The 12,559-nt window shown below is 43.3% G+C and overlaps 1 protein-coding gene across 11 annotated transcripts in view; it reads left to right on the top strand.

Annotated features, from left to right (window-relative positions):
- The window catches only part of MYCBP2 (MYC binding protein 2), a 409,657-nt gene that overhangs the window by 17,957 nt on the left and 379,141 nt on the right, over nt 1–12,559 (top strand). For all 11 annotated transcript variants that reach the window (XM_074962231.1, XM_074962238.1, XM_074962204.1 and 8 more), the window contains exon 2: nt 2,785–2,860. In XM_074962231.1, coding sequence (XP_074818332.1) covers nt 2,785–2,860 — 76 coding nt within the window. The remainder of the gene's footprint in view (nt 1–2,784; nt 2,861–12,559) is intronic.

Here is a 12,559-nt window from a genome sequence, read left to right as displayed (position 1 = left end):
AAACAAATGAGAAAACTACTGTAAGCATCAATGTGAGCAGGCGTGTGTCCTTATTACTTAAAGAGCTGGATGCAACAATTGAGCCAGTTTTAATGAGAATTGAATTTGTATATTGAGTTTGGAAGAGAAGCTGATGGAACAGCCAATTATGATTGTATATGGAATTAGGAAATAGATTCAGTAGCAGTAACTATCATTGTAATCAATGCTTAAACAAATTCACTACTTTACTAGCCTGAGCATACCTGGGGTCACTGCCAGCAAGATCCACTGAAGTACCTTGATAAGGAGTTTCTTCTCATCCTAGCATCGAGCCAACAGTTGGGAACGTGAAGGTGGTGGAATTTTTAGTGGTTTCACTGGACACTCTTTGGGGCTGCATATTTGGTATTTGTTCTGGCTAGAGGGTGTGCTACAAATTTTAGATGGCAACATCTTCTAATTGCTGGAAGAGAGAATATTCTCCTCTCTCTTTCTAGAGTGTGGCCGTTGTGAGCGGAGAGTGTAGCATGCAAAGGGTAGTTTCCAAGAAAGTGTGCTTCACAGCCTCATTCTTAATAAGGTATTTAATGCATCCTGATAAATGATCTCATCTTTGCTTTGTTGCCCATAGGGGAATCTTTTAATTATATATGAGTTCAGGATCCCTTAGCTTAATTATTCAACAGTCCTGTGCTCTAAATTGGGGGGCTTTTTGTTAACAAAGAGCAGCATGAAAGAATGTTACATTGAGTATTGTAAGTGCCTAAGGACTTATTGCGTTAGGCAATGTGCAGACACAGAAATAGATGGCACCTGCCCTAAGGAGTTTACAGTCTTAATAGACCAGACACACACACAGTGAACTATGTGTTGGCAGGTGAACACAATGAACACAGTGATGGCAGTAAATTTCATGTTAGTTTCATGACTTATTTTCTGGTAGGGAGTGAGGATGTTGAAAATGAATGGTGAATGAGACATGGTAGAGGGGGATGTGTAAAACAGACTGAGGGATGGAGAGGGTTGGAACAAACTGAGAGTCAGCGCAGGCCTGAAAAAGTGCAGTCAAAACTGTAGAAAATGCTCTGCATGTCCTAAAGTCTTTGTTTTCACAGTTTCTGTAGCTGTTCCTACCAGTTGGAGTCTCTGGATGGTTTCTCCCTGCAGTTTTCCCCCCAAGGCCACATGGAGTGTGTGTGGCACCAGCCCAATATTTTAGCTCTAGTATCCCCAGAGTAATGATGTCTACCCTACAGGGTTCTGGGACCAAGGAATGGTGGGGGGGTTTGGCTCTGCCTGGGCCCCATTTTATTCTCTTTCCTCAGTGCAGCAGTCTCTGCTTTAGCTACTTCTGTAGTTTCTCCTACCAGCTGGAGTCTAGGGCTGGTCATGTATTTTCAGAGCCATCTTTCCTTATGGAGGATTTGGATCTGACTTAAGTTAAATATTTTACTAAAAATGTACACGTTCTATCGTGACAGAAGTACAGAATGGCTGTGTCTGTACTGAGAATTTTTTGCAATTCTTTCTACCATTTGGCCTGCACAGTGCATCACCATCAGGGCTAACAATGGTGAAAATGCTAGTATAGAGAGTGAACAGATATTTTTATTGAGGTGACATCTAAACCTACTTAGAAAGGGGAGAGAAGAGGCCATTGGTCCGGGAGCTCTGAGAGTCCCACTAGATTCAGTGGAATAGTGAAGTATAACTTAAATATCATTGATGCATTCTTTGCACCGTTAGCTATAGCAGGTGCTGATTGCTTTGGGAAGGTACCCATAAGTAAGGCTACGTTTTAGTCATGGGTATTTTTACTACAAGTCATGGGCAGGTCACGGGCAATATACAAAAAGTCACAGTCCGTGACCTGTCTGTGACTTGTACTATACCCCTGACTAAATCTTGGGAGTGCTGCGGGTGCTCGTTTGGGGGGGAGGGGAGGGGGCACACAGGTGCTGGGGGGTGGGGGGAGGATGGCCTGAGGGGGCAGGTGCTTGGGGGCGCTGTGGGTGCTGGGAGGCACCACGGATGCTGGGGGAGTGCCGGGGGAGGGGGGCGCAGGTACTGGGAGGGGTGGTCTGGGGGGTGCCAAGAGTGCTGGAGGAGCAGTCGGGGGAGGAGGGGCGCTGCAGGTGCGAGCAGCCTGGGACCCCCCACTGGTGCTGGGGGGAGTAGGCAGGGCTGGTAGGCGCCCTAGCTGGCTTCTAGGAAGTCGTGACATGTCCCTCCCTAAGTTCCTAGCTCCGCGTGCTGCCAGCTCCGCAGCTCCTGTTGGCTGGGAACTGTGGCCAATGGGAGCTGAGCAGGCGGTGCATGTGGGCAGAGGCAGCGCATGGAGCTAAGAGCTGAGGGAGGGACATTTTGCTGCTTCCAGGGAGCCCTCCCAAGGTAAACGCTGCCCAGACCCCTCATCCCCTCCCGTGCCCCAACTTCCAGCCCTGAGTCCCCTCCCACACCCAAACTTCTCCTGCTGCTCTTGGGAGGGCAGGCAGTGGCCCATGACTGTCCCAGCCGCGGCCGGTGTGTCTGGCCCAAGGGCTGCCTGAACTGCTGGGGCAGTGCCAGAGCCAGCTGCACAAGTCACGGAGATCCTGGAAAGTCATGGAAACTTGACAAACTCTCAGCTTTACCCATAAGGCTCTTGGAACATTCATAGTTTGACCCCAGCAAACTCCTTCCAGGTGCTGCTGCTGTTTCCTGTGGGGGTGTGGTGGTAGAGGCAACAGGGCCAAGTATCTACTAAAAAATTTTTCCAGTTAAAATTTAATTTTTAGTCTCATGAATGTTTCACTTTTTCAGGAGTAAGAAAATCTTAAGCAAGAAAAAACTGAAAAGGAAACAGAAGACTAAATTGAAAGTGAAAACACGCAACAAGGTAAATGATGTGGATCATATGTTCAATTTCAAATAGACCAAATATCTTTGCATTAACCAAAATAATTTCAGATGAGGGACAGATAAAGAAAAGAATGTTAACCAATGCAGTTATTTCTGTCATCTTTTTGAAGAAATAAAAACAATAGTGTTTGTATCCAGAGTGTACAATATGACTTTGGCTGCAAGCTTAGAGTTCTGAAATTGTTTGGGTTCAGTGCATAATTTTATCAAAATTTATTTAGTAGTTATAGTGTTCAGTGTGAAATAACAGTAAATATTTTTGGAGAAATAGTTTATAAATTCGATTTCTTTCATACTTAGTTAAATAATCTGTTAGGTCATAAAGCTTGAAAATTTTACTGTATACATAACAGGACAACATTATTGTGTGAGGAGAGCTTTCCCCACATTTGCTGCTGGGAAGACAAGGCCCCCAAGCGTCTAATCAATTTGAAACCTATGCCTCAGCTATTAGGAGAGGCAGAATTTCAACACTTTGCCCTGTCCCCTTCTGTGGGAACCGGAGTTTGGTATAGACTCTTACCGCTTTCTCTCCCCCGTTGTTCACCAGTGATTGCCTCATGCTATCTTGAACAGCCCATTAAGCTTTATAACACCATTTTATGCCGTTATCTCCATTTAGCTCTAAGCAACACTAAATATGAGAAGATATTTGTAAATTTTACTCTGCTGCATTGGAAAGCTACTGTTTGACCATTAGAGACTGAGGATAGGGTACAACAGAGGATTGTCTAGTTATATGTTAAAGAGACAAGGTGGGTGAGGTTATATCTTTATTGGACCACCTTCCGTTGGTGAAAGAGACAAGCTTTTGAGCTCTTCAGACCTGAAGCTCTGTGGAGTTTGAAACCTTGTCTTTTCACCAACCAAATTGGTCCAATAAAAAATATTACCTCTCCCACCTGGTCACTCTCGTATTTGGGGACCAACATGACTACAACAACAGTGCAAACAATAGTTATATATTACAAAATATTAATCAAATTTTTAAAAAATTCAAAAACAAAAGGATTTGATGTATATTTAGTTTTATCTTTACTTATACCAAAACATTTAGTATTTAAATTAATATGATTAATTGAACATTGTTTTTGCTGAAATTTGCTCTTTCTAAAGAAGTTTTAAACTGTTCTGTATTCATGTGGACATGGAACTGGATCCCTTTGATTAACAAAAAATGGCTCAAATCAGGTAATGCAGATAGCACAGCAAAAAAACAGCAGTTAGAACTACTGTATTTTCTACTCTGAAAGGCAATAGAATACCCCTGTAATGAACAGTTTACTACACGTCAATTCTCTACCTTGTCCATGTCTACCAAGCCTACTGTAGGTACTCAGACTCCAGAAAGATGGGTTTGGAAGGACAAAACCAGAACAGTTTCTCTAGCTCAGAGCTCAGTCTTGTCTCCTGGGACACTTACCATACTGTTATGCTTAACTCAACCTGGGGCTAATCTTCAGGACTGTTTCCTCCAGCAAATAGTTAGTTTACTCATATAAACTTAGTTAATTTCTAAACTATTTTTCAGTTGTTTGGTAATTAGAGGGTAGCTTTTGCCTTCTTTCAGTTACCTTAGCAGAGCTCCTCCATTATCAGATTGGCTTCCAAGATAAAAGACAAAAGTAAGAAGTCTAAGTAGCACTATAGGATGTATTTGGTCTGTGAACATTTCTCAATCTCTCAAGAGCAGTTTGTGCTTTCTTTAAGTAGGACATATCTTCAGCTCTGTACCTTACTTCCAGCAACAGACCAAGGCAGCCTTTTATTCCCTTGATGGTGGTTCAGCGAGGTCACTGTCAAACAGGAGGATGAATCTCAGACCTCTGCACTCCACAAAGCTGACAATAAAGCAGATTCCTTGGGCCCCTTTCTTGCTTCCATTACATTCAGTGGAAAGGCTTGGTACTTGAGGAAGTCATAGGTCATCTTGAAGGCTGTAGCTGCTTCTAATCCACTAGTACAGACTCTGCTCTAATTGACCCTCACAGTTTGCATCTGCCACCTAAGTGATTTGGTTTCCAATATTTTTTGTCTGTGTTTACAATAATTTTCATGTGAAGTGTTAAGCTGGCTTTGTCTTTGAGGCGGCAAAAGTTTTGTTCCTATGCCTCATTCCACTTTTTGTAATAAGGTACACAGATCCTTGATACTGGGGTCTCTGTAATATGCAGCCTTGGAGGCAAACAGGACTTTGTCAGTCAGTGGTATAAGAGGTCTGATTCCACATCTGAGAAGTCTGCCAGTTTTGTGTTTGCCTCTGCAGCTTGAGGAAGTCATGACATCAGCTCATTGCTTCAGAGCACATTGAAAACAAAAAAAACCCTCAAAATTTTAAACGCCCCCCCCCCCCCTTTAGTTGGCTTTAAATCTCCTGGCTCTCAGAATCTGTTTATTGGGACTGTCCATGTACTCCACTGCTGCTCCACATAGTTACTGGGATTCTCCATGTACTCCACTGCTTATTCATGCAGAGTGCAGCATGTCAGACTACTAAGAAAGGAAACGCAAGATACTACTGATTGAGTGCCTGGATGGAGACCTGCACTTGTTTCTGTGGAGACTCAGGCTAGAGCAGAGGTTCCTGCTGTATCCCCTTCCTTGAGTAGTGGTGCTCACAAGAAGCAGTGGGAGAGTCCCATGAAGAAAATCCTCTGGGCTGGGTGCGGGTAGTAGGCCTCTTTTCCCTACACTCTGTGTAGGTTAAAGTGCAAAAAGTTTCCCACATAGCCATCAGACTCTTCTCTTGCAGTTCTGATGGAGCAACTGTCCATCTCCCCACTTCTGCTGCTGCAATGGTGGGATGACGCTGATAGAGACCCAGAAGAGAGAACAAGGAGAGCCTGCTAAATGGTCCCTCAGGCCTAATCCCTTCTCCCATTCTGTAGCATTTCCACCACCCAGTGACTCAGAGCTACTTTGTTTAAGTGATAGGTTTCAGAGTAGCAGTCGTGTTAGTCTGTATCTGCAAAAAGACCAGGAGTACTTGTGGCACCTTACAGACTAACAAATTTATTTGAGCATAAGCTTTCGTGGGCTACAGCCCACTTCATTGGATGCATGTAGAGGAAAATACAGTAGGATGATTTTATATACACAGAGAACATGAAACAATGTATGTTCTTCCCTGTCCAGCCCTTTCCTGGGCAGTTCAAATATTAGAGGTCCATTGCCCCTGTAAGGGATCAAATATGCAACAGGAATATGCTATTTTAACTGGAGCTAACCAAACAGCTCAGTTTAACTGCAGCACTGGGTTAGTTTTGATTAAAGAATGAAACAAAGTTATTGAACTACAAAGAAGTAGATTTTAAGTGTGTACATGTATAATGTATTAAAGTCAGCAATGGTTACAAGAGTGATACAGAATAAGCACTTACTAGAAACTAAAACTTAGCAAACTAGACTTGTTTCAAAATAAGATCTTTATTACATGTTCCCAGCAACATAGCTGACTGAATTTTCAAGTTGGGATCTGCCTCCAAAGGGCTGGTTCATTTGTCATCTTAGGTGAAATAGCGAGAGGAGAGTCTGGTGTGTTTTTGCCCCTCACTTTTATAGTCCAGACTCCCTTGAAGTGGATTTTCTGAGGATTACGTCTCAAAGCAGATTATTCAAACAAGAAAGAAGGTTACCCCTCCGTTGAAGTGGATTTTCTGAGGATTACGTCTCAAAGCAGATTATTCAAACAAGAAAGAAGGTTACCCCGTGCTCGCTCTTCTCCCCTCTGTATGCTGAAATGCAGATTTGCCTGGTCTCCCTCTTGCTGTCTCAAGGATCCTGTTTACTACTTATATGTAAATTGAAGGAAACGCACATTACGTCATTTATGATACACTTGCTTAACCATTCCTACCTAGTTAGGGCTATGTGAGTTTGAGCATGCAGCGGAAATTTGTAACCTTACATATAATGTTGCAGCATACATTTCACCATGATATTATTGACCTGCGAGTTATTAGTTTTCAAGTGATACCCTCACAAGCCATATTTTGTACAAAGATTATTGTACAAAGTAGTGTGTAAGATGTGAATACATGGGTGTATTCAGTCACAAAGGTTTCCACTCTCCAGGGAGCTTGTAAATTGATCTCCACCTGAGGAGGATGGTTACGGGAAACATTTTTTTTTAAAAGAGGGATGTGGGAGGTCTCAGTGCTCAGACTCCTAATCGCACCAACAAGAAGCACAAACCTGCTCTGGACCGATCTGCCTGAGATGGATAGAAAAGGGAGGAGTAAGACCAGCTGACAAAGAGCATGGGAAGAAAAAAGACCCCCCTCATCCACATTGTCTTCTGAGGAATCTGTGGATACCTCAGGGAGGTGCTCTAAGAGACACAAAGCGGAATCTGCTTCCCACAAGAGAGATTAATTTTGATACTCTTCTTGGGAGAGGGTCACCTCTTAGATTCTGTTCTATAGATCATAAAGAGTAGGTGGCTCAGGACAAACTTCTTCCCACTGATTATTTTATCACTATACTTAAAAAGACAGTATCTATATTGGGTTTGCTTCTACAGGAAATCCCTATAAGAGAGGAGGAGGAAAGCCAGTCTAATAGAGAAAGTGAGACCACTAAGCAATATAACCTTTCTGGTTCCAGACTAGAACAATATAGCTATGTAAATCCTCCCGGTCAAAAAAAATTATCAGAGGAAAGGGAGCTTACATGGAAGACCAAAATGCAGAGCGGCATTGCCAAATGGTGCTACAGTGTGCCCCAATCCAAAGTCAAATATGGTCTCCTTTCCTTATGTTGATGCTCTTTTCCTTCTAGTCCAACACAACCAGTCTTTCAGATGGAGATCTATTGCCAAAGGACCTCACAGATTAGGAGAATAGAATCAGACAAGAAAAATTTTGAGGCCTTGTCTGCTGCCTCAGTTTGTTTTGCAAAGGAATTCTGGCATGGATTGACAATCTGAAATACCTCTGAAGCATAGAAAGGCTTTTAAATTAGTTGCATCTCTGAAAAAAGATGTCTTTAGAAGCAGACTTCATATTTGACACCTCCCTTGTTGCCCTCTGGTACTCAGCTAGAGCCAAGATGTGATACAGTAACTCCTCACTTAAGGTTGTAGTTATGTTCCTGAAAAATGTGACTTTAAGCGAAACAATGTTAAGTGAATCCAATTTCCCCATAAGAATTAATGTAAATAAGAGGTTAGGTTCCAGAGAAATTTTTTTCACCAGACAAAAGACTAATATATATTACACACACACACACACAGTATAAGTTTTAAACAATTTAATATTGGTACACAGCGATGATGATTGTGAAGCTTGGTTGAGGTGGTGAAGTCAAAGGGTGGGATATTTCCCAGGGAATGCCTTACTGCTAAATGATGAACTAGCAATGGGCTGAGCCCTCAAAGCTTAACACGTTGTTAATGTAGCCTCACACTCTACAAGGCAGCACGAATGGAGGGAGGGGAGACAGCATGGCAGACAGAGACACACACCGTGTGTGTGTGAGAGATGCGCATTTCCCCTTTAAATACGCTGACCCCACTCTTAAGTACACTGCCTTGTTAAGTAGATCAGCAGGCTGAGACTGCAGCTACTGCCAGGAAGCTCCCTCCCTCCTGAGCCCTGTCCTGTGTCCCTCCTGCTCTATGGAAGATGGGTAAGCGGGGTGCAGGAGCAGAGGTGAGGGTGACACCCTGACATTAGCCCCTCTTTTCTCCCTTCCTGCCGGCACAGCAAGCAGGAGGCTCGGGGAGCAGCTCCAAGGCAGAGGGCAGGAGCAGCACATGACAGTGTAGGGAGGGACAGCTGAACTGCTGGCAATTGATGGCCTGCTGGGCAGCTGCCGCACAGGGAACTTAGGGGAGTGGGGAGCTGATATGGGGGCTGCCGGTGCACACTGGTTCCAAGCCCCCACCAGCTAGCTCCAGTGGGCTGCTCTTCCTGCAAGCAATGGACAAAGCAGGCGGCTGCCAAACGGAGTTATAAGGGAGCATTGCATAACTTTAAATGAGCATGTTCCCTAATTGTTCAGCAACGAAACAACGTTAATCGGGACGACTTTAAGTGAGGAGTTACTGTTGTATGCTGATCCATGTGGCCCTGGGAGTGAAAGAGAGATCCACAGATTTACTGCTCTCAACCACTTCAAAATACTGTGACGGGAAGCTGTTTGGCAAACCTGTGGGTAAGCTGGTAGTGGACTTCTTGGAAAGATCAAGTTCCTAACAAGCAGGATAGGAGCGACTACAGGTCTTACTCTATATCAAGGTAGTCCTTTTACATTGGCCAATATAGAAAATCCCACTGGAAACACTTAAGAGGAAAATGAAACAGATCCAGCGGAACATGTGGTGGCAGAGGTGAGTTCTTTGGTTCAACCTCAGATTCCTCAAAACAAACTGCATCTCTGGCAGACACCCCAGTATAGAGAGCGGCCCCAGATTAGTAGTTGATGGCTGCTTCAGTTTGTAGTGTTCTGGCAAGTGGTGACCCTTGACAAATGGATTTTGGAAACAGTGCAAAGGGGATAGTCTTTTGGATTTTTTTCAAATTGAGACAAATTTATCCCATTTCCCTTGCTAAAGGAAGGGAAAAGACGAGACATAAATGGCCATCGTTCATCTCCTCTGAATGGGAGGAATAGAATCTGTTCATCCTCCAGAGAGGAACCAGTGCATTCACTCCATTTTCTTATTCCAAGACTTTCTGCCCTCCCACCCCCACCCCCCCCCCCAAAAAAAAAAAAGAAAAAAAGTCAAAGGCTGCAAGGCAGTTCTCAGTCTGAAGGTATTTCAAAAGGTTCAGGGAAAAAAAACAAAAATCAAGATGAAACCTTAAATCCACACTAACGGCCATCAACGAGGATACTCTAGGCCAGGGCGTCCTTCAGATCTAGTCATGTCAACTTCCATATCCCAGTTTGGCTGTCTAACAGATGCTTCTTGTGGTTTGCTCTTAGAGAACAGCACCACCAGTACTTATCTTCTGGTTTAGCAACAGCCATGCAAATATTTATGAAAATGCCAGTAGTGTTAATACTAGGAATGGGGTTCTTGCCTATTCTTTCCTGGATGACCTCCTTTTTCTAGCCTTATCCAGAGTCAGAGCTATAGCCAGCACCAGTCAAGATGCTTCAGTACCATGGCTCTGTGATTACATTTGGAGAATAATCATTTTAACACCTTTGCAGTGGATTTGCCACCTCAGAGAGGAGAATAGATGCCGTTCTCCAGAAAGTTTTCATATCACAGGAAAAACAGGAGAAACTGAGGAATCTTATCAAAACTGGTCAGCCCCTCTTGGGTAGTATCCACTCACACATGGTCTATTCTGAGATCAGTAGTCTCTTGTGTGGATAATCTTTAGTGGACCCATGCTTATGTGAGGATGCTACAGAGCATCCTCTTGTCCTCCCTCACCAATCTCTTTTCCACCCTTCAGTGAAGGTATATACCCAAGAGGATACTCAGGTCCATCAGATAGTGGGTTTCAAGCAATTTGAGTCAGGCTTCCTGATAGGCAAACCACTCAGGAAGTTATTGCCACAGATGCCAGTCTGGAAGGATGGGGTGCTCACACCAGGTCAAGGACTTCCTTGGGATCTGCTCCAAATAAGGGAACGAACAAACAGTACAAACTGCTTAGTGCTCCCATATTTGGACACTGGTCATGACAGACAAATACCTTGGTAACGTCCTACATCAATAGGTGAGGGGGAGCAAGGTCCACGTTCTGATAAAGAGGTTACTTGCTAATGACTTTGGCAGATTCTTCTCTGCTCCCTTCACATCCAAGGGAAAAATGAATGTTAGAGCTGACTGGCTTAGTTGGGAACAAATAGATCATTCAGAATGGGAACTATACCCAGATGTATTCTATCTCTTTGTAAAGGACTTTAGTCTCCGATCTGTTTGCCTCCCACCTGAATCATAAGGTTCCATTGTACAGGGAAGAAATGATGACTTTTTAAAAAAAATCAAAGCATAGAAAATTTAATTTGTCCTATCTTCCTAGAGGAGCTCCTCATCTTTGCCTTTTAAGGAGAAGTTTTTGAATGTGAGAGTGAAGGGTTATTCTACCAGAATGTTCTGAAAAAATGTTTAAAAAGAGAGAATTGTCAATGTCAGTTTGACATTGAGAATGAGCAAAGTAAAATAAAATATGAAAATGAAGAGAGATGGCACTAGAAAGGGAGAGAACGTTACACGTATAATGTATTTCTGTTCAGGATCTAAAGAGGAACTTTAGATTTCCAGTGACAATACATTTCCTTAAAGAGAAGACAGGGCTTTGCTTACTCTTGCACAAGTGTTTCAGACACCTCCTTGGATTGACTTTTTGTCAGATTCACAGCCTCAAATGTAATAGCTGGAAGTCAGAGTGTAGCTGGTGTGTTGCAGACCGGCTGCTGGGGTCAGAGTTGCTGGACCAGGCCTATATTACACGAACACTGAGGGTGGGACCCGCATGCTGTTTGTGAGCGGCCCAGAGCTGCAGCAGCAAGAGGGCAGGTTTTTCCATCGGATTCACAGTCTCTTACCTGACTTTGACCATGCCTGCTCTTGAGCAGTCATGTTCCTTGTTGGTGTAGGATATACTGCTTAACCCTAGAAAGCTGTCTACCAGCAAGTGTTCACTACTATTTGAAATGGACCAGTTTGGTGCCTTGGGTGAGGCAAAAATCTTAGGATCTTAATTTGGTTTCAGCTTCAGTTAGGAACTTCCCTTTTGAGCCCTTGTCTGATTGGTCATTGTATTGTTTATCTCTTAAAATGGCTTTCATTATTGCCATAGCCTCAGCCAGAAGAGTGAGCAAGTTAAATGTCTTAATGGCTGAGCCACCATTTATGTCTTTTCAAAAAGTTAAGGTGGTTATTATGCCTGATCCCTGGTTTTTACCAAAAGTGGTGACTGATTTTCACATGAGACAATTAATTTGCTGGTATTTTTTCCCAGAGCCGTATATTAATAAAGGGGAATCTGTTTTATGTATTTTGGTTGCAAGAATGCTCTTGCATGTTGTTTTAGATTCAGGTATTTTAGTTTTTGAAAATCATCTAGATTATTTCTGTTTTACCCTGTAACCCACATGATTCTTAGCATATCTTTCCAGACACTAGAAGGATTAAAAATGTATTGTTGAATGTTACACATCCCTGTACCCATGACAGCATGATTACATTCCACTACAGCTATGGTAACTTCTCTTGCTTACCTTAAGCAAGTTCCAGTTACTGAAATTTGCGGGGTGATGACCTGGACCTCTGTACCCACTTTTCTAAGCATTAGGCTCTTAACTTGGCCATAGGGGGTAATGCTAGATTTGGTAAAGTGGTGCATCAGTCTCTATTCAACTGGAACTCTGTTTCCTCCTCTGGGTTATTTTCAGCACTGCTTATCAAACAATCCCATGAGTGGGATGTAGAGCCACTTGAAGAAATGGAGGTTACTTACTTGTAACCAGAGTTCTTCAAGATGACTCTGCATAGTCACACTTCCACCTGTCTTTTGGTTTGTCTGAGTGCTCTCTTTTTAATCTCTGGGCTGGCAGTGGAGGGATCTGTGGTGGTAAAGGGCACTGCACTCTCTTACATAGCCTTGGAACTTGCAGAGATGCTGAGGGTAGGTATAGGAGAGGGCACAGGAGCTCTTGAATGGTTATTGCTTGGAGAAGTTTTTATTGTTAGGTGCCATTAGGTGGTGCA

The sequence above is a fragment of the Natator depressus genome, chromosome 1 (genome assembly GCF_965152275.1).
Source record: "Natator depressus isolate rNatDep1 chromosome 1, rNatDep2.hap1, whole genome shotgun sequence".
Taxonomy (NCBI): domain Eukaryota; kingdom Metazoa; phylum Chordata; order Testudines; family Cheloniidae; genus Natator; species Natator depressus.
The sequence above is the reverse complement of the archived record's forward strand: the minus strand, read 5'-3'. Positions and strand labels throughout refer to the sequence as shown.